General features: G+C 31.8%; 1 protein-coding gene across 4 annotated transcripts in view; it reads right to left on the reverse strand.

Moving 5' to 3' along the window:
* The window catches only part of KIFAP3 (kinesin associated protein 3), a 157478-nt gene that overhangs the window by 49337 nt on the left and 85791 nt on the right, over positions 1-22350 (reverse strand). For all 4 annotated transcript variants that reach the window (XM_076000373.1, XM_076000374.1, XM_012763635.3 and 1 more), the window contains 6 exons: positions 16224-16324; positions 8994-9102; positions 7666-7778; positions 7083-7248; positions 6342-6467; positions 2767-2865 (listed from right to left, as the gene is read on the reverse strand). In XM_076000373.1, the coding sequence (XP_075856488.1) occupies positions 2767-2865; positions 6342-6467; positions 7083-7248; positions 7666-7778; positions 8994-9102; positions 16224-16324 (714 nt within the window). The remainder of the gene's footprint in view (positions 1-2766; positions 2866-6341; positions 6468-7082; positions 7249-7665; positions 7779-8993; positions 9103-16223; positions 16325-22350) is intronic.

A 22350-nucleotide genomic window follows, 5' to 3' on the forward strand; every position in this document is an offset into this window, starting at 1 on the left:
TTCTTAATACTATGATAAGGTACTAAGACATATCACAGCAGAGGCAGTAACACTCACTATATGCTAGGCACTTGTTAGGTACTTTAAATACTTCATTCTTCTTTAGTTCTCACAAAAAGCTCTATGAGATAAATAGCAAACAGGGTTGTCTTTCAAAGAAGTTACCTAGGAAAACTATACTTTCATTTTACTGTTTTCCATAGTGGCTCCCATAGTTATGTAACTTTAAAATATATTATATATAAAGAATATCCTTTTAGAGACAATACAAAAAAGCATATTAAAAGTTCCAAGAACAAGCCTGAGCGGAGCAAGACCTTGTCTCTACAAAAAAAAATAGGTAAATAAATAAATAAAATTAGCTGGGTGTGGTGGTGCACAACTGTAGTCCCAGCTTCCCAGGCCACAAAAAGAGGCTCTGGCTCAAAAAAAAAAAAAAAAAAGAAAGTTCCAAGAAGACCCTGTAGCAAGAAGAAAACCTGTTCAACTTTAACTCAGTGTTTGCCAAACTCATTTACTATCACAGAAGCTTTTCTTCATCAAGCAATTGTTAATACTCAAGGAATATGTTCCACAGAGTACAGCTGGGGAAAAGTTAATTTATTCCAATGATTTAACATCTCAACGGTGTATTGGGAATTTATCTTCCTGGGAAAGCCAGTTTATAAGCCACATTAAAAAAACATTTATTACTGTATGATAAAAGAAGCTCTCTCTAATGTAGCTGTTAAGACAAAACAATATTTACATTTTGATACATTATATCAAAATGAACATTTCTCAAATTAGACTTGTTATTCATCAGATTTGACTCTTGGAGATACTTTACATGCTTCCAGAAATTAAATTTGCCCTCAAAAACACGGCAATTTTCCTACAATGGTGATACTTAAAGCATATGATTTTGGTATTGAATGTTAACAGCAGAGGAGTTTCACAATGTTTTTAGCAATTGCAGTATCCTTAAAAAAAAAAGTCTACTAAGGTAATACCTTTAAAGGACATTAACCAGTTGGGTACATGTGTTCATTTGACCAAACAAGTATTTACCACATGTCAGGTGCCATGTTAAGTTTTGTGAATAGATAAAGATCAGTAAGACAAGCCAGTCCTTGAGCTTGAGGACCTCAAAATCTTTTGGGAGAGACAGGTATATGAATAGATAACTCAAAATATTTTTTAGAGGTGAAAATAAAGAAATTACTCATATTAGGAAGAAGGGAGGCATAGAATAGAAAGGCTTAATTAACTGAGAAGATGGCACATAAACTTTTGAGTAGGAGACCATAAGGTAAAAATGGGGAAGAAATGACATTTATGAGCACACCAATGGCAGTTAAATACTGACAAGGTGTACCACATCTGATGAATAATGAGAAATGTGGTATGCTAAGAGAAAAACGTGTATTGTAAGGTTAAAGTGGAGACATATCACTTTGAAAAAATTAATAGGTTAAGGTCAGGTTATGAAGAACTAACTATGTATGCTAAGCAGCAAAAGAATTTAGACTGGTCACATGGTAATAAAGGAATTTATCCTTGGAGTTGAAAAGCAGATTGTTTTTTAATAGACCAAACCACCTCAATTATAAAACAAAGAAACAAAGATGCAGCTTAAACATCACCTCTGCTGCCAGTGTTTCATGACATCCCTAAGCTTGTTTTATATTTTCTTGGATCTAGTGTGCCCTGGGTACATGTCTTTATGACATTGGTCACACTGGATTATAACTTATATTTCTTATTTACTTGTCTATCTCTCTCATTAGACTATAAACTCCTTGAGGACAAGGACTGACTTTCTTATACTTCCAGCACTTAAACCAGTATCTGTTTAGATGGTCAAAGCTTAATAAATGTGTGTAAAATAAATGAATTATTAATTATGTATAGTAAAAGAGACAGTAGATCCCCAAATTTTCAGATTAAGGCACTGTGTAGATGATACTATTATTATCCACAATGAATACAGAAGGCAGAACTGTTGGGTTTTCAGGGGAGGACATTGCCAACATTGAGTACCCTTTTAGATGCAATAATGATAAACTACCACTTAATCAGTACTTATGTGTGCTGGGAACTATTACAGGCACTTTAAATCCATTAGCACTTTTAACAGTCTTACAAGGTAGGAGGTATTTTTAGTTTAATATTAATATTATGGCCATTTTATACATAAAAGATTGTGTGCTAAGGAGGTTAAATAAAGTCCTGCAGCTAGTAAGTGGCAAAATGTAATTTAAAATTAGGGCTATTTGATTTTATAATGTTGTTTAGGTTACACCATGCTTTGCCCGGTTAGATAGGTAGAAGACATCCAAGTGGTAGTTAGCAACAAGTGCCTGGGGCTCAAGATAGAGGTTTTGAAGATGTTAAACACTTAGTAGATAGTTGGTAGCTGAAGTCATCAGAATAGATGTGCTATAAATAGAGTAAATAAGGTAAGATTAGAAGAGGACCAACGATAGTCCTAGGAACCTCTGATATTTAAGATATGTCAGTAAAGAAGGAAGTTCTGATATCTTTGTTAAGTTTCTTAAGAATCACAACCTGGCAAGTTAATAACATTGTTCTCATTATTCTTCCTATATACTGATTTAGGATCAACAGCTTCATGAAAAATATTATAGCACATCTTCTAAATTTATTTCAAAGGTTGGTGTTTTCTACATTATTTCAACATTTGCAAAGAAAAAAAAATACCAAAGATGCATCTTTTCTGCATATGTGAAATGTCATTATCTATTGTAAATATTGAAAGGATACGTGTTTCCTTGATAATGACATCTCTCGTGGCTTGATGGAAAACCATCTGGTAGAAGACATAAATTATCTGACATACAAATTCATCATCTTCTTGTTGAGCTGAAAAGGAAACAAAAACTCCAAATAAAAGAATTCTATGTTTATATACCAAATTGAAAAACACTATGGAGAATAATAGAGAATGAGAAAAACTAAAAGTGACAAGGAGACAAGAACTCATCAATTAAATTAATTTCTATCTTCCTTATGTGAAACAGCGACACTTAACCCCACTTGTTTTTTTTTTTTGTTCATCATAAGAATTCTTCAAACAATTCTGTGTGAAATGATTTTGTCTTTACAATGTTGATTTCACATGAGAAAAACAATTCTTAAAAAAGGTCACACCTTCTAAATTCTCAGTTTTGGTACACATTAAACTATTATAAAAAGGTATTTCCTTTTGTTGAATAATGTTCACAAAATTAAACTTTACATATTGGCATAAAATAAAAAGTAGTTTATTATCAATCTAATAAATTATGGTAGTAAAAATAATGTTATGTAATCATAAAGGCTAATTAGTAAGTGTTTAATATCATACAAACAATAACAGAATAGCTGATATCCACAGATTAATCTGTAATGGCAAAAGCATAATTACTTATAGGAATCTAATTTTAGGTAATGGTTATGAAATTTGATTTACTAATAGTGTAGTTTGCTATCAACTCTTGGCAATAGTTCAATGAGATGTTAGAAACAGATAGATCAATAAAGTATCCAACTAATTGCGTAGAATAAATTGTGGGCCTCTTAAAGTCCAATCTGACCCAAATCATCTCCTTTACTAACTTGCCAAAGTACTACTCTCCCCAACTAATTGGGCTGAATTTCTCACTATTAATTACTGTCTTGGTATACAGTATTCTCTCACTTAACCCCAAGGGTTTTAATCTTGAAAAGTTATGGATTTCTTAAAAAGAGTATTATATAGTGTCTGTGATACTCTCATGTCAGAGAACATCAAAACAAAATAAAACAATCTGAGCTGGCTGTCAGCTCTCTTTACAAATATCTCCTCTTTCTCAATTATCATATAATCACTGTTGAGCAGCAATTCCAGGAAGCAAGTCATTTCACTGTAACTTTCTCTAGCTTTCCAATCTTCCATTGAAGATTTCACTTCAATGAAATCATTCTCACTCTGTCAACTACACTGTCTTCACTTTTGCCTCCCAACTACCTAGTCTCTTTTTAAATTATTTCTAATCTGAAAACTTCTGGCTGTGAGATGGGTGTACCTAGGTAAATATATAAATATACTACAAATTTGAGAAGGAATACTTCAAATGTAGGGGCATTATCTCTAGATGACCTATTTATTAAAATGTATTACAATAAAGATCTGACAAAATTTTTTAAAAAACTCAAAAGAGAAAAATGTGCACAAGATAAATAGGTACATTATTTTATTGGCCATATTTAGTGGTCAAGAAATATAAACGGGTGCTCAACTTCATTAGTCATAAGGAAAATGCAAATGAAAACCACAATGAGATACCAGTTTGAAGGCTACAGTTAAAGGAAATGACAATGCCCAGAGTTAGTAGTGATGTGGAACAACTGTTAATTTTCTTACATTGCCGGTAGGCCTGCAGACTGGCACAACTACTTTGGAAAACAGATAAGCACCATTTATTATGGCCAAACACAAGCAAACTTTGTGACCTAGCAATTCTACTCCTAGGTATGTACCTAATAGAAATCAGTACATATGTTCACCAAATGAAAGGTTTAAAAATCACAGGAGCATTACTTATGATAGTTCTCCCCCCTCCAGAAAAAAAACCCAAACCTACTATCCATCAACAATAGAAAAAAATAGTGATATATGATATAATAGATTTATTATATACAGCAATGAAAATGAAAAAATTTCTGTATACAACATAGATGAATCTCACAAACATATCATATATAATAAAGTTCAAAACCAAGCAAAACTAATCTATTAGTGACAAAAGAAAAGACAAAAACCACTTTGTAGATGATAATAGCTGGGATGAGGGAGAAGAGATACTTCTAGAGGGCTGATAATGTTTTATTTTCTTATGTGGGTGATGATAACTTGATGTATTCACTTTGAAAATTCATTGAGTATATACTTAGAATCCATATATTTTTATGTGTGTTAATACTCCAAAATCAATGAAAATTAATACAAAATGCACATATATTATACATAGGACAAGGAAGACTCAAATAAAAGTATCTAATTAGCCATCTCATATTAAGAATTTTTAACTTTTATACTGTTAGCTATTTTTAAGGTATAAGATGCTAGAGAACTTGCCCTAATAAAATAACAACTGGATTTAGATAAATTTTATATATAATATGAAGGAAAAAAAATGAGCCCTGGCACCTTAAGAACAATACAAATGTAAGGGGAAGATGCTAGCCCTGCACTATTCTATTGCAGCCATAAGCCACTGTAGCTGATTAAAATTAGAGTACATTAAAAATTGAGGTTCTTAGTCCTGACAGCCATATTTCAAGTGTTCAACCACATGCGTTGGGCACTGCAGATATACAACATATTCATCAGACAATACCCTCTGGATATAGAAGGGAATATGATGTTTAGAATCAGCTTCCAAATGAACTTTCCTACTTAGGAATCAAGATAAAAAAAACCAGAGCTGTTACAAAAGACAGGATCAAACTCAAGACAAAGAAAGAAGAAAAATGATAGAATATAGTAGTCCCTGCTATTGGTGGTTTCTCCTCTCCTTGGTTTCAGTTACCTGCAGTCAACCTCAGTCCAAAAATATTAAATGGAAAATTCCATAAGTAAATAAATTTTAAGTTTTAAACTGTATGGCATTTTGAGTGGCATGATGAAATCTCTCACCGTTCCACTCTGTTCTACCTGGGACATGAATCATTCCTTTGTCCTGTGTGTCCATGCTCTACAGCTGCCTACCCATTAGTCAGTAGCCATCTAGGTTATCAGATCAACTACTGCATTAGCACAATGCTTGTATTCAAGTAACTCTTATTTTACTTAATAATGGCTCCAAAGCACAAGAGAAGTGATGCTAGCATATTGTTATAATTGTTCTATTATAGTCATTGTTATTAATCTTACAGTGCCTAATTTATAAATTAAAATTTATCATAGGTATGTACAGAAAAACCACATATAGGGTTCAGTACACTCTGCAGTTTCAGGCATCCACTGAGGGTCTTAGAACATATCTCTCATAGATAATCAGTGACCACTGCATTAGTTGTTAAAGGCTGGTGAGAGGAAGACACAATCTATAAAACTGGTCTTGAATTGCTTTACTGTAACATTCTTACTTTGCAACCTAATCTCTTTGATATTACTTTATCTAATCCCAGTTAGCAGTATATTTATAATAATTTATTTTTCTTAACTATATAATTTAAGTTGCTATAAAATGATTAATGATTAATGTAACAAGATAAATACTATTTTATGATTACAGACTCTACATCTTATATTTAAAAATTTAAACTAATAACCTGTTTAGATATTATCATGAAAATTAATTAAGATTATTTACCATTTAGCAATTCAATGAGTGCAGGGATTATTCCAGATTTGGCTAGCAATGCAGCACAAGAGTCGTCCATGGATACAGTGCCAATCATTATAACCACTTCTAAAACAAGGTCATCTTCTGCGGCACCTAGTAAAGTCAAACCATAGAAATTTTTCATTGAAATATCTTGATCCAAATTCATTTATATTACCAAAACTTTAATGCACAGAAAGGATATTCAAAGCTATTAAATCAATTCTTATCAATTCCTGACATACTCATAAATTTGTCCTTTCTCCAAATTTCCATGTTCACTGATGACAGTGCAGGGTGATTAAGGGCAGTAGAGAAGTGGAAATAAGTCTTTGAGAATACAATTGAAAGAAAACGTAGACACAGAAAATAAAAGACTCATCTGAATGTCTCAAAGAACTTTGTGCTTGTGTGCATATGTATGTATACATAGAGGAGGATGGTATTTGGTAATTTAAAAAATGCTGAATTAAAAAAAAAACAAACCCAAAACAACAAGAAAAGTAGGATAGGGAAGGGAAACTAATACTAAGAAAACATACTGTTAGGAGGAAGAAAAGTGAATATAAATATAAGAGGAGCTCTTCTGTGAAAAGAGAGTTTTGAGAAGAAATGGTTTTGCCTAGTATATAATAATACAGTAGTCACAAAATACTGCTCCAGCAGCCTTATCCACAACAGAAAGAAATAACTTAGTGATCATGTAAAAGTGAAATACTTAGCACAGACCTGGTTTTAGTTTATCCTTGAGGTACGGAACCAACTTGTACTCTTTAAGCACCAATTCCCAGTCTAAGTCTGGAATGGTCAAATTTGCAAGAGTTCCCAAACATTCAATAACAAATTCCTCCTCTTCATCATTAGAGATCTGGGCTGCAAGATCCCCAACATAATCCTGAATAAAACAGAATTTTAGTACAAATTTAAAATATCATTTTGTATTTAATCTAATAATTAACCAAGAGAAATCTAGTAATTTAACACACAGGAAGAAAAAATATCAAATGTGGTTCTCTTGTTTTAATGATCTTGAGGTAAACTGCTAAGAAAGCCTATGGTGAACTGGTTAAAGGCAAGAAGAGTGTAGTATGGGTAGAGGAATTAGGGAGAGAGAACACAAAACAAAAACAACATGGAAACATAGGTTGAGATTTCTAGGAGCTAAACTAACAAAGAAGTCCATAACAGAAGAGTCAATCTGGATCATGAGTTAATATTTGATAAGAGCCCAATAAGAGTTACATTTCTAAATGCAGCAATTTAAATCTTTAATTCTTAGTCTATTTTAATAGAAAGCCAAAACCATACTTACAATAAATAAATTTTTAGTTGGTCCATCATGCTGGGAAATGTTTCTAATCATTTTCATTAGCAATGGATCCTTGAACTTCAGAGCCCTCTTCATGAGCATCTTCAGCCCATTTCCTGAAATAGAAAATCCCCCCAGTAAAATTAAGGTTAACTTAATTTGTTTAGTTTCCAAAAATATCCACAATAGTTTATAGCCAATAAAATGCATAAGTCTTAAGCGTACAATTTGATTAATTTGGATAAATGTATTTACCTGTGCAACCTATACCTACCACATATCAACATATGGACGGACAATTTCCATTCTCTCCAGAAAGTTCCCTTGTACCCTTTCCTAATTAATTTTATTCCCCAGATACAACCTCTTTTCTTCTTTTCTCTTCTTGTTTTCTTTTTTATTTAAAAATATATCTTAGTTTTGCCTGTTCTAGAATTTCATATAAATAGAATCATAAAGTATATGCTCTTTTGTGTCTGGAATATGTACCACAAATGTTAAAGGCATAACTACTTTTGACCTAGAAAAACTGTACTTCTAGGAATTTATCCTAAGAATATAAAATGAAAATGTGTAAAGATTCAATGAAAGGATAATTACTGTAACAGAAAAAAGGTGGCAACAAACTATATATATCTAAAATAGGGAAAGAAACTATAGCAAAATCATTTAATGGACAATTTTGCAGCTATTAACAATTATGTTTTATATTATGAAATTATTATTTAATCATATGGAATATTATTAAAGATATTATTAATTTTAAAAAACATTTCACAATAAATATAGAGGAAAAACCACATTTTATATTTAAAAATATACAGAACGATTACACCAAAATTTTAGCTATGATTATATGTGGATGGTAGGAGTAAATATTTTACTTATTTAGTATTTGCTCACTTCTGTTTTTTATAACAAACATATACTACTTTTTGAATAAGGAAAAACTATTGGGGACTCTGAAACATCATCATTTATGATAAGCCATTTTACCAACGTATTATAGAAACAATAACTTAATACATTTGTATTTTATCACCTCACATTATAATAGACTGATTTGCAAATAAAAAGTTTCATTTTATCTACAAAGCATTTAAAAATCAAATTTCAATTAAGACTAACTGACAATGGTTACTGAAGGTGTCTCCACTCATGACATAAGAATATTTTATCTGACCTTTAGGGATTATAGCTATAATGAAGAAAATATTTGAAAATAGGATTTACATATCCACTATAATTCTTAACTTCTTATTATGTATTTTCCATTATCTGCCAATTACCAGATGCTAAAGAGGTTACTTACAAAGTTCAAAAGCACTAACCTTCACAAATAAGCTGTACATTCCTCTTATTAGCAGCAAGATTAATGCAGAAAGAAATGAGTTCCAAGTCAATCCGCTCATCTGAACATTCGAAGAGCATCTTCATTAACTAGCAAGAAGCACAGGGCATATTTTACTCAAAAACCAAAACAAGTAAACAAAAAAACCCAGAAGGAATATTTTATCATAATGTGTTATCTTAGATTGTACATTGGAAATAATATAATGCTATATATATATATATATATATATATATATATATATATAAGATCTCTCTCTCTCTCTCTCTCTCTGTCTCTCTGTCTCTCTCTCTATATATATGTATATATATATATAGTGTGAGACACAAGAGTCTCACACTGCTGCCCAGGCTAGAGTGCTGTGGCATCAGCCTAGCTCACAGCAACCTCAAACTCCTGGGCTCAGGCAATCCTTCTACCTCAGCCTCCAGGGTAGCTGGGACTACAGGCATGCACCACCATGCCTAGCTAATTTTTTTTCTATATGTTTTTAGTTGGCCAGTTAATTTATTTCTCTTTTTAATAGAGACAAGGTCTCACTCTTGCTCAGGCTGGTCTAGAACTCCTGAGCTTAAGTGATCCGCCTGCCTTGGCCTCCCAGAGTGCTAGGATTACAAGCATGAGTACATTTTGACACATAAAACTGGCAAGCTTTACCATTCAATAACTAAATGAATATTTAATGAACTATTAGATGCTCAGCATAAATATAAACTTCCAAGTACAGTGGAGCATATAGAGAAATAGACAAAACCTCTGCCTTAAAGAATTAAAAATATTATCTGGAAGCAGTGCATTCCAAGCAGATAATAGCTTATGCAGGAAAGATAGTACTCTATTAAAGAATTAAAATAAAGTAAGCATGTTTGGAGAAATGGAAACAGTCTTAAGAGATAAGGTAACAGCCAGATCACGCAGGGTCTTGAAGTACATGTTAAGGATTTTTGGCTTCACCCTAAGGATAATGAGAAGCTATTAAAGGCTCCTAAACAGAAAAGTGTCAGGATAAGATCTGTGTCTCGAAAAGATCTGGTCATTGAAGAAAATAGATTGAAACAGCAAGAAAAAGTGGGATGCCATCTAGGAGGCTAGAGGAAAAGTCCCGGTGAGATGATGGCTGCCTGGAGTAGGTAGGGCAATGGGGACAGAGATAAAAGGACTAAGATATATGTAGATAGAGAACCAAAATGGATTAATAACTGGCTAGATGTTGGGGTTAAGGGAGAAGAGTAGTCAAGATGACTTCTATGTTTCTGCACTGAGCAATGAAATGAAAAGAAGTACTAACATCTTCTAAAAAAAGGAAACTAGAGGAGGAGAAGACTTTAAAGGAAAGACAATGATTTTGATTTTAGATATGTTGAGTTTAAGTTGCCTATGTGATAGTCTAGCCTAGATATTCAGTAGGAGATTATAAATGCAGGCCTGAGTTTACAAGAAATGTTTGGACTGGAGGTACAATTATAGGAAATATCATATGCGATTGATAACTAAAGCTGCAGCCCAAATCCAATCATTTGGGTAAAGGTATAAAAATGAGGAAAACTCTACTTTTTTTAAAAAGGTAATTTCCATGTTAAATCATGTATGGAAATAATAATAAATAATAAAAGGTATGAAGCAAAAGATAGGCTACCTATGGCATTTAGCAGTAATCTAGATTTGTCATGATGAGAGACAGTTGCTATAATAAAGGAGAAATGAACAAACTTTAGGCTATAGTTTAGAAAAGCTAGTCATCTATTATTGGTAAATCAGCAAATTAAATTAGTGCATATTATGTAAAGATATTTTTCTCTCGGTCTAAATTGCTAACAACATATGGAAGTTATTCCTAAAATTTATAACATAAAATTGCTCATGTTTTATTTCAGGGCAATACCCTTTTAGAACATGCCTTCATGAATCCTGCACTGTGCCTTATATATAGTAAGTGAATAATAAATAATTATTTGTTTTAGACCCCATTCTGTTAAACTTTGTTTTGATTATTCTCTCTGTGGTTCCAGATGACTTCTGAGTTTCAAAAAGGATACATGGTCAACACATAAAAATAAATCATATCTTTATATGCTAGCAATGAACAGCTGGAAGCCAAAATTAAAAACAGGAGCATAATTATCACTCCAATCGTTAGGTATAATTGTAACAAAATGTACTGATTTGTATGCTGAAAACTACAAAACACTGTAGCAAATGGACAGTTGGCATGTACTCTGCCTTTTCCCAGAGGACAGATCTTTAACAACAAATGTTGCCACCGATGGAATCTCTGAGTAAAGAACTAATAATTACAGAGTAAAAAAATTCTATGGCAAAAAGCCAATAATATTAATTTACTGTATTTATTTAAGATTTCACTACCTATCTTCCATTAGCAAATAAAATTTCCAATAACAATTAAAAGCTAATAAAAATGTAGGTGACAATCCTCTAATGAATATAATTATGTTTTTCAGACTGTCATTCAAAACCTACTATAGATTTCTTCCAAACTTTTACTGATATCAAGAAAATTTTTTATAATACTGAGAATATGTTGTGGAGGAAGCAATGCTTTAAGAAGGCAAAATACTTATTGCTAACAAAAATTATTTACTTCAAATCTATCTTTGTAGTATAAAAATTTTCCTTAAAAATGGGGTTACAGATGATTTGTTTAGAAGGTGAAGATTTTTTACAAAAGTAATTTCCATGTTAAATCCTGTGTAGAAAGAAATAATTAGGAGCTAGATTTTTAAAAAATAATGCATGGCTTGAAAACTTACCCAACTCCCATCCCCCAAATCAAGAGAAATTAGCACTAAATATGAATAGAATATATCATGATATAGAATTAGTTTTTCATAATAAGAAAGAGAAACACTTCAATTTTAATTAAAGCATTCAAATTTAAAAATAATAGTTTAGTTCAAACTTCACATGCAACATTATATCTTTAATTTGATTGTTATCATGGCACTTCAAAAGGAAGTATAATTGCTGACAACTATGAAATATTAAAACTAGATTGTTTTATGTTTTAACTATATCCATTGTCATCTTTTACTAATTTAACAGGAAAACACTAAAACGGCTTCAGCCTGTGCAACGAAGAAGCAATAGTGTTCAATCAGACAAGTCCCATATTGAGTATCAGATACCAAAGACCCAGGACTGAAATCACTGTGTCTAGACTCTCTGGCACCTGATTTCACTTATTTACCAGTGACCAGAGGCCAACCCCCACAGCTCTCTGTATTCACATACACCTCTACTATCCCCAACCCCCTACCCAAACATCTTTGAATGATTATGCCAGAACTTGGCATGCCTCAGGAATCTCTTCTGACTGGCTACTCCCTAACTCTCCTGTTTGAAGTGATGCTCTGGTTTCTGAACTTCAGCAGATAATGGCAGGCAAGAGCAAAGGGGGCTGTCAGAAAGGACGTTTACCAGCATTCGGCTAAAAGAAGCATGTAGATCAAAGAGGGGCCAAATAGGACAACTGTGGTGGAAAACATGTGGATCACTATGAAGATTCTTGCACACTGTTCTAGGGTAAAATATTAAATAACACCATGACATCACTACCTAACCATGTACTTTGATTGGCCATTCTATTACCAATAAATACTTTTATAAGCATCTGGATGGCATTTGCACCTATTTAAACAAAACATGCATCTCAGAGGTCTAAATAACAATGAACTGTTAATGTGTACTTTTAACTATTATTAGAATACAACCATTAACTCCTGGTTATCCCCAAGTATGCTTACCTGAAACAATCCACCCACTGAGACCATTAAGACCATGCATAAAGAAAAACTTGACCTGGCCCCCAAATTTTGCAGAATAGTGATATAATAGGGAAGAAAACAGAGTGCATTGGATAATTAGAGGCAATAAAGTACAAAGGAAGCAAAATATTGGACGAGATTACTAGGTACGTTGTATATATAATCATCTACTTTGGATGTTAAATATTTCCAAAAGTGAACTCTAATCTAATTATAGGTTTATCTTATAAAACACATATAAGAGAGGCAGTATTTAAACTGGACTACAAATGGGTCCAAAATGATGAAAAAGATTTTACTAAGAGTATCTTATTTTGTATAGTGACTTACAGTTTATAAAGCACCTTTAAAAAGATTATCTAACATAATTAATGAATATGACTATACTCCACGTTCTTTTTGATCACTAAAACAAATGAATCACTATGAGCTACTGCATTTCTACCTTCAAACTCATTTTAGGCTTGTCTTTGAAAAAATTCATTTGTAATACTTGAGGATCTTTACTAAGCAAAAATTGATGTGCACAATTTCTGAAAGAACAGAATATTACCATTAACTCTAAGACATTCCAACCTTGGATATGGCTTTCTTTAATAAGTAGGTTAATGAGTTACTGACACAAATGAGTTTAAAACCTTACCTACATAAACATTACCTTGAGTAGCCAATATGCCTTAAAGAAGTATATTTTTAATACCTGCATGAAACTTGGAAATTTCATTGAATTTCTGAATTGCTCTCCATGATTATTTTATTGATATTTTACAATAAACTTGGCACTGGGTAGCAATAAAACCATGTAAACTTTTCCCTAAATATGTCAAAATTGGGCACTATACAGTACAAATTACAGGTTGGATGGTACTTTAGGAACAAATATATTCTAGAATATCATGTGCTTTCCTCAAAATACTGCCTCATATTAAAACCTTCGGGATGTTACAACATAATTTGGTAACATAACCTCACTCAAGAGCTGAAGTTTCAAAACAAAAAAAGAAGACAAAAAAATTCCCAAAACCTCTGAACGAATTTTAGAAAATTTTGTTCATGGAATATAGATCACAAATGCTCTAAAAACTTCACTGCAGACATGTTTGATGTTAGAAAACTGTCATCCAAGAACACATGCATGGGAATTGTTCTTGAAATGGTATGGGAGAACTTCCTACTTACAAAGTTTTAAATTTCAATAATATCAATGTCTAAAAAGTAACCTAGACAGGCTCTTATTCTGATTTTTTCATGTAAAAAAGTTGTATGCATTATATGTGAGATTATATATTCTAAAAAGTATAGGATAACTTCAGTTCAAAATTCAAGATAATAAGTTTTCCACCCCTTCTTGGTTTGTATTTATTTTTCTTTTATTTTCTGTTATTCTCTTTAAAATATAAATCTGGATAAAAATAGTCAATATTAGCAAGAATATTATTCTTTTCTGGCTGCTTTCCAATTCATATCCTGTAGTCAATGAAGTTCTGACTCTAAATGGGATCAGCAAAGGAACACCCTTTGAAACTGCAGAGCAGAAACCATTAGAACATATGGCGTGAGACCGTAGTAAATCACCTGTAATCTCCCTTTGACATGGCTACTCTTTTATTGAAAACTTGTTTGACAAAGAGTTTGATTACACTTTGCACTGGTTACAGGCTGACATGCATTATCTCTGTAAGAAGCTCTGCCGTGTTAGATAAGATGTGCTGTGTATTTTTTCAGCAATGTCTATTTCTTATAAACAAGCATAATTATCTCCTGGTATAAAAGTCTAAGAAATTATCCTTGAAAGTTTATTAATTTTTTAATGGCATATAGGTAAAGTGTTAAAATTCTGGAATAGCAAATTGAATTTTAGTACTGTTTCACTAGTTTGGAATAAATAAAAAGTCAATTAGAATTAACAAAAAGAGAAATTAATGATCTATTTGAAAACCTAAATGGGACTTTAATATGTCACTATATATTAATTATTTTTCAAGTAACATACATTTTAATAACTTTTTTAGGCTTACAAGGAATTGTTTAGTAGAAGTCTTAAGAAGAATTACTTTAAGAAGTACGACTTGTTCATATTCTTTTAAAGTGCTTTTAAAAGTATGTCATTTTTATTGCATATCGTATATGCTGTAAGTTTTATATTTTGGAAAGACGTTTTATAAAAAATAATGAAATATTAAAAATCAGCACAACCAGAGTTCTAATCATTAGTTATTCAAACTAATCATGCGTGGTTTAATAAAAATGTCACAATAGTCATTCTGTGATTGTTAATTCCCTAAGAGAAAAATCATGTATGTATGGAATCTCTACCCTTATAAAAAAAATCAGTAAACTCCTCCAAGACAAATAGACCTAACATATGAAATATATCAAGTAACTGAGTCATAGTAAAATTCTTTCTTGAGAACAGTGCTATAAAAATGAAAGAATTTTGATAAAGTATTTTCCCATCAGAGAATGCAAAAAGCAGCTAAAACTATCAACCACAAACAAAATTAAAAGGTAAGTTACAAACTTGGGAAATATTTGTAACATGTAAATAGTTAAAATAGTTATTATATACATTGATCTTATTTACTAATGATAAAAATATCAATAAGCCAACAGAAAATTAGTGAAGGACATAAATGATTTGTAACCGAATAGAGATAATAAACATGAGAAAATGTTCAATCTCACCAATATTCATGGAAATGCAAAATAAAAAAATAATGAAATATCACATATTTAGAAAATAATATCCAGTTTTACTAAAAGTGAAATGCTACTTAGAAATGTAAATTTATGCTTTCTCGGAAGGTATTTCGACCAAAATATGTCAAAGACATAAGTGTTCATATCGTTTGACTTAATCATTCTACTTTTAGGAATTGAAAGTATAGAAGAGATGGTATAGAAGTATAGAAGAGAAAGTATAGAAGAGAAAGTACAGAAGAGATCATTTACAAATATGATATTTACTCTACACTATTTTCATTTGCTTACATATGTTTAATTACATGTTTTATGTGATAAATTGGACAAAAGTATAAACATACAATTTAACAATATTTAAATTATAGTACATCCATATAGATTATACAACTGTTAGAAATAATTTTTGAAGAATTCAATGACATAGGGGTATACTTATGACCTATTACCAAAGAAATATGTTAATATAAAAATTATACATATCGTATATAATCCCAATATATTATTTTTTAAGTATGTATAAAGAAGTGTACCAAAACATTAAATAATTGTCTCTGGGATAACAAAGTTATTTTGAGTTTTATACAGTTCTATACTTTCTAACTTTTCTATAACAAATTTAAATTTACTTATAAGAGAAATGTTTTTTGAGGAAAAGGATATCTGACAAATCAAGAGAAGAGAGTGAAAAAAATATATATCTTAAATGGTTTTCTTAAAACACATACCTGTGGTATACAGTCAGTATATGCAAACATTGATTTAACACGGTCATCCATGCTTATGTGGTAAAGAACACACATTGCTATTTGTTTGTAGTTTTCATTGCCTAGAAATAAGAAATCATTGATATGGTGAGAAATTTACAGACATAGATTTTTCTTGGTAGAACACACTGAAATTAATGCACTAAAATTTTAAAACTATCAAATCAAATCTTTATATAAACTTACTCTGGAAAATATTTTGAGCTTTCCATTTCAAATCCAAAGTTTGGAACATATTCATGTTATCTGTGAAACATCACTAATTTCCAAGAGAGAATATTTATTTTGCAAGGTGTATGTTTGAAAAAATAATTAACCACAACTCTAAGAATTAATTGTGTTCAGTAGCCCAATATAGGTTGAGTCTTGGCCTCCCACCCTTATTGTTTTATTAAAATATGTGATTAATATAGTTCATTGCCAGTGATAATAGATAAATAGTATATGTAAAAGTATATTTGATTTCTATGAATCAGAAACTGGAAAAATCATTCAAATTATGAAAAAAGTAGAACAGTATTTATAACATAAAAAATATACATAACTATAAAATGCTAAAGGCTATAAACTAAAGTCTAAAGAATGTGTCAGGTAAGATTATTCTACTTTTATATACCTTGAAACTGGAAAAATGAAAGTGAATGATGCATTATAGACTTGAAAAATCCAAATGGGACTTTAATATGTCATTTAATCCTCTATCTGCTTTTAGACAGAACATATTCTAAGGACTTATTTATGATATCAAAATCAATGATAAAACCCAGAGCTACAAAAGTTGTTTAATTAAAAGTTTTATTAAAAAATATCCTTTTTAAAAATTCTGGGCTATGAGATATCCTGAAGATATTCCCAAGGTAGTTAGAAATTCTTTAGAGGATATAAACTTTGGTATTCCCATAAGGCTTACCATAGAACATAGAAGTGGCTTGATACATATCTGCTGATTGATTCTATTTTTAATACTGAAAGATGAAAGCTGAAGAAATAAACACATTTAGTCTAAGTTAGAGGCTATCAGTTCTATAAGAGCTTCAGATTTGACACAGAAGTGTTTCAAAGAGTTCCAGGAGATATTTTAAAAGTAAGTAAAAAATATAATGACTCTTTATCTCCCAACTTTATTTTGTATTTCATTATCACCTGTATTTTTATTTAATACATAAGCTCCAGGAAAATAAGGACTTTATTCACTGCATTATCCTCAGTCCCAAGAATAGCACCTAGCACAAACTAGGTACTTAATAAATAATTGTTATTTGACTAATAACTACATAACAACAGTCATACTAAACAAACTACATGGCATTGAATCTTTAAAACAATCTGTCAAACAGGTCTTATCATTTCTATGTTTCAGATGACGAACCTAAAGTTCAGAGAAAAATAAATACTAGCTACATAGCCTTGTAAGTGGTTGAACAGAGATTTAAACACAGGTCTCTCTGATTCCAAAATCTTTACCAGGTTTTGGTACAATACCATTCTTAAACATTATAAGTTGAAACTCTTTTCTCAGTAAGAGATTATTATCAAGTATAAAAGACTGATATATAGATATAATGATAGAACAAAACAAGTTTTTAAAATAGAATTGTTTTTATGCCAGACTTTAAGATTTTACATATTTTGAAATTGTTTGGCTAACACCTATTTCCTATTGTTTACAATAGCAATAAAAACAACTCCTTGGGGTAAAATAAAAACAATTAAATTATTATAATGTTTGTCAGATGGACAGATATTAGTAAACATTTTTACCTTAACTGAAATCTATAGATTTTATTCAACTACTTAGAATACAATGTATGCAGGAAATATATTTTATATGTGTTTTATATTTATTTTATCTATTTTGCATGTTTTTCTCTATAGCATTATAATTTATAGGAAAATTACAAAATAGAGAGTCCAAGTCAAATCATACAAGGTAAATTTCACATCTCTTCTATTGTTGGGAGAGTTTCACTAGACAATCTACGAAGAATAGACAGCTGAATTAGAGTTAGATAAGTTCTAAGGACACTGAACTAAATATAAAGTTAAGATATAATACTATGGGAGAAAGTAATATTTAAAATCTTACGATGAAGACCAGTAGGTCAGAAACACTAGTAATAGCTGCAGAAAATAAAATATTTTATCACTTATTTAGAGATGAGAATTTTATTTGGGGATGAGAATTTTATTTGGAGGGAAACTAGCCATTTAATTTTGCTGTGTAAGAGTAATATAAATAATTGTTATATCTATGAACTGTTTTTTTACATGTTATTCATCTGAATATTAGAAATTATTATAATTTTAGGACTCTTCCCTACACTTTTTATTCTTACACATACCCTTACTGAGTTAATCTTTGGAAGCTATACATATCATAATTAATGGTTAATTATATAATTAATGATATATAATAATTATATATGCATTATATCATTACATATAATGAAAAAATTGTGAAATTACTCCAAATAAGAGAAAAGTAGAGACAAACTAGGTGTGTTCCCAATTGCAATACTTTTCTTCTTGAGATTAGAAGAATTGAAAGATTCAAAGATTTTAATGTGGCAGGGCACGGTGGCTCACGCCTGTAATCCTAGCACTCTGGGAGGCCGAGGTGGGCGGATTGCTCAAGGTCAGGAGTTTGAAACCAGCCTGAGCAAGAGCGAGACCCCGTCTCTACTATAAATAGAAAGAAATTAATTCGACAACTAATATACATAGAAAAAATTAGCTGGGCATGGTGGCGCATGCCTGTAGTCCCAGCTACTTGGGAGGCTGAGGCAGGAGGACTACTTGAGCCCAGGAGTTTGAGGTTGCTGTGAGCTAGGGTGATGCCATGGCACTTGCTCTAGCTTGGGCAACAAAGCGAGACTCTGTCTCAAAACAAACAAACAAACAAACAACAAACCCAAATATTTTAATGTTAGATTTTAATAAATCACATTTTTACACTGTGGGCATTCACTTATTCTAGTATAAAGCACATTTGCTATAGGAAAACATATGTATATATAGGATTTCATGATATATAGATGAAAAATGAAAAATTCCAACTTTATTCCCCAAGGAGGTAGGCATCCCTTATGTTTTGGTCAGACTGTGCTTCATAGATACTTCACAGAAATTTGCAGGGCTCCCCCCCAGGAATTGAGATATTTTAAAACCTTTTCAAATGAGGTCTTAGAGCAGACTCATATTCTGAAGGCAAGTATCCCTTTCCCTGCTATTTCAGTTATTTCCTGTCATTCACCTGTGGGTAAGTTCTAGTCCTACTTAATTTTTCAAAATTATAATTTGAAGATATTTTCTCTATATCATCAATTCACTGCAAAGTCATGTAACTTACTAAGGATAAAATAGACATAAAAGAAATCAGTACACAATATAAAATAGTCTTCAACATCAAGGTAAATCATTAAAGATTAAAATTCAATGTGAAGCTATTCTATGCTTCTGGAAAGTCCATCCACTGCTGGTGTCAATGAAAGCACTCTAAAAAGCAGTGTCCTGAGGTGGTGCATCTTTCCTGTAAGGTGAGAGGAAAGAAAGGCCTGCCTTTAAGACATAAGTAGACCATTAAAAAAATAACGAGGAAGATCCTCTAGAGTTAATGATATACATAGCTTCCAAAGATCAACTGAGTAAGGGTTATGTAAGAGAATAAAAAGTATAGAGAAGAGTCCTAAAATTACAGTAATTTCTAATACTCAGATGAATGACATGTAAAAACAGTTCATAGATATAACAATAATTTATGTTGCTCTTGCACCGCAAAACTAAACATCCAGTTTTAAAAAGTAGGATGATTCATTCTTCAGGCCAGTCCTAATTCTGCTCTTGTATACTTTTCCCTTTTCTCTTCATACCCCATGGCCAAAGGTGAAATCTCCTTGCAGTTCTCTCATACCTTCCTAATTCTCTGTGATCCTCTATTAAAAAAAACCCTAAATGTCCCCAATTTCCTGTAATCTTGACCTAAAACGATCAGTGAATATTATTTAAATTCTGTGCTTCACAGTATCTTCATCTATAAAAATGGGATAATAACTACCTATATCAAAAGGTTATATGAGGATTAGGTGAGAGAATCCTGGTAAAGCCATTAGCACCAAGTCAGACACACAATAAACCAATTCAATAAGTATCATTTCTTATTATCATTACTATGCTGACAATAACATTTTTCTGTGTTACCAACAGAACAGTACTGTCATGTGTTCCTAATATATATGCTGCTTTGTGTTTTTCTATCCTCAAGACTAGAACTGTAGTTAGAAGTGAAGTAGATTTGAGAGGCAGCCAAGCTGTCTCTGAGACAGGGTTCAGAGGTATATTCTGAGCCTGAGGCTGGAGCCACTTGTCCTTCTACCTAGTCATTTTCCTATAAAGCTTTGCTGTTCCTAAAGTAGGGGCTCAGAAGAGTCATCCTACACTGAGGCTCTCTCAGTGACCTGTAACTAGTAAGAACCCATCATCATTCTCTCATTCTCACAGAATTATAAATTCCTTAATAACAAAACTTGAGAAACAAAAATGATCTCCTCCTCTTCCCTTCCTCCACACATACATTGTGAAATCTTTCCTCCTTTCATGCTTCCTTGTTTGTAATGGAACTTACTTGAACTCCTAAAGTGGGGAATGGTCATGGAGGTGATGGGCTACGAAGTAAAGGACAGAGAGAAGTTTGAGGACATTGAAGACAAATCTCACAATTAGCTATCCTGTTTCATTTACCTTTAAATAGCATGTTCTAGGCAAATAAAACCTAAACAAGCTGAGGTGTTTTCCCCCATGTTTGAGCTAAACACAACTAAACAAAAGAAACTGGGATTACAATTGGTGCTGCACCAGAGTGATGAGGGAGCAAGGTGACTATAATATTGTATTCAGGGGTTTATCTAACTCAAGTTGCTGATGTGTCTTCTAGATTTTGTCTGGAAAAGGTTACAGAACTCAAACAATTAATTTTAAAAAACCTATAAAATTAATATTTCTTCCTTTTATATTTATTTAGGGAATGAAAAAGAGACAAACTGGCATGTGGTCTTCTATTCAGGAAAAAGATGTAAATATTTTATAAATGGTCTCATTATCCATGTTACCTTGATGACTTTAGGTCATATCCTACTGTTATAAATCACATATTTTCTTTTTCCTCTAAAGAACTGCAATATATGAATCAAGACTACAGTCTATATACCACAGGAATCTTATTCACTGGATCATAAATGATTATATACATGATTAAATGCTTGAAAAAATACAGCCAATAACTTCTTGGCATCTAGCAGATATCTGACAGCTACAACAAAAGGACAAAGCATTTTAGAACAAAAGTGAATAACTGGAGTGGGAAGATGTCTGGAAATAACCTGAATTCACCTATTCAAACCCAGCTGTGCACAGAAAGTGACAGCCCTTCGGCAACCAACATTTATTATTATAACTTAAAGGCTAATTTGCAGATCACATAGCAATAAACAGCCATTAGAGAGATTAAATGGCCTAAGTAAAATTAAGAGCTTATCCTTTATTGAAGAATATGAAGTCTTCTTCATTTACTGGAAGAAAGAATATCTAAGTTCTTACAAAACAAATCTCAAGAAAAAAATCTTATATACCCTAAATGAATTTCTCCAAGAAATAGGGGTTGGAAGGTATGATTTTCCCCAAAATATTCATGACTAGAAGCTATAAACTCTTGCTAACCAACTAGGATTCCTCTACATCCTACAGATGGCAGGCATTTCAAAAGGGCTCCTTTAAGACTTACAGACATCAATTATTTCCTAATGGCATCCCAAGTAAAAACAGGTTGCCAAAAGTCAGTATGCTGGCATAGCACCAAAGGCTCTGTGGATTTTGAGCAGAGCAGTGAAAAGACTGAGTATCTTGAGAACTAGGTCCTTAATGACTGGAGGTGGATTAGTCAAATCTGTTCAAGTAATAAGGGGAGGGTAGAAAAAAACGGCCTAGTCATTATGATTCCTTTGGTATTTATGGTAATAAACATGAATCATGATGAACTCACTGGCTATTAAATGCAAAGGTCATAAGTACTTCGATAGGATTTCCACAGGAATTC

This window comes from Microcebus murinus, chromosome 2, assembly GCF_040939455.1.
Source record: "Microcebus murinus isolate Inina chromosome 2, M.murinus_Inina_mat1.0, whole genome shotgun sequence".
In the NCBI taxonomy this organism is placed as follows: Eukaryota; Metazoa; Chordata; class Mammalia; order Primates; family Cheirogaleidae; genus Microcebus; species Microcebus murinus.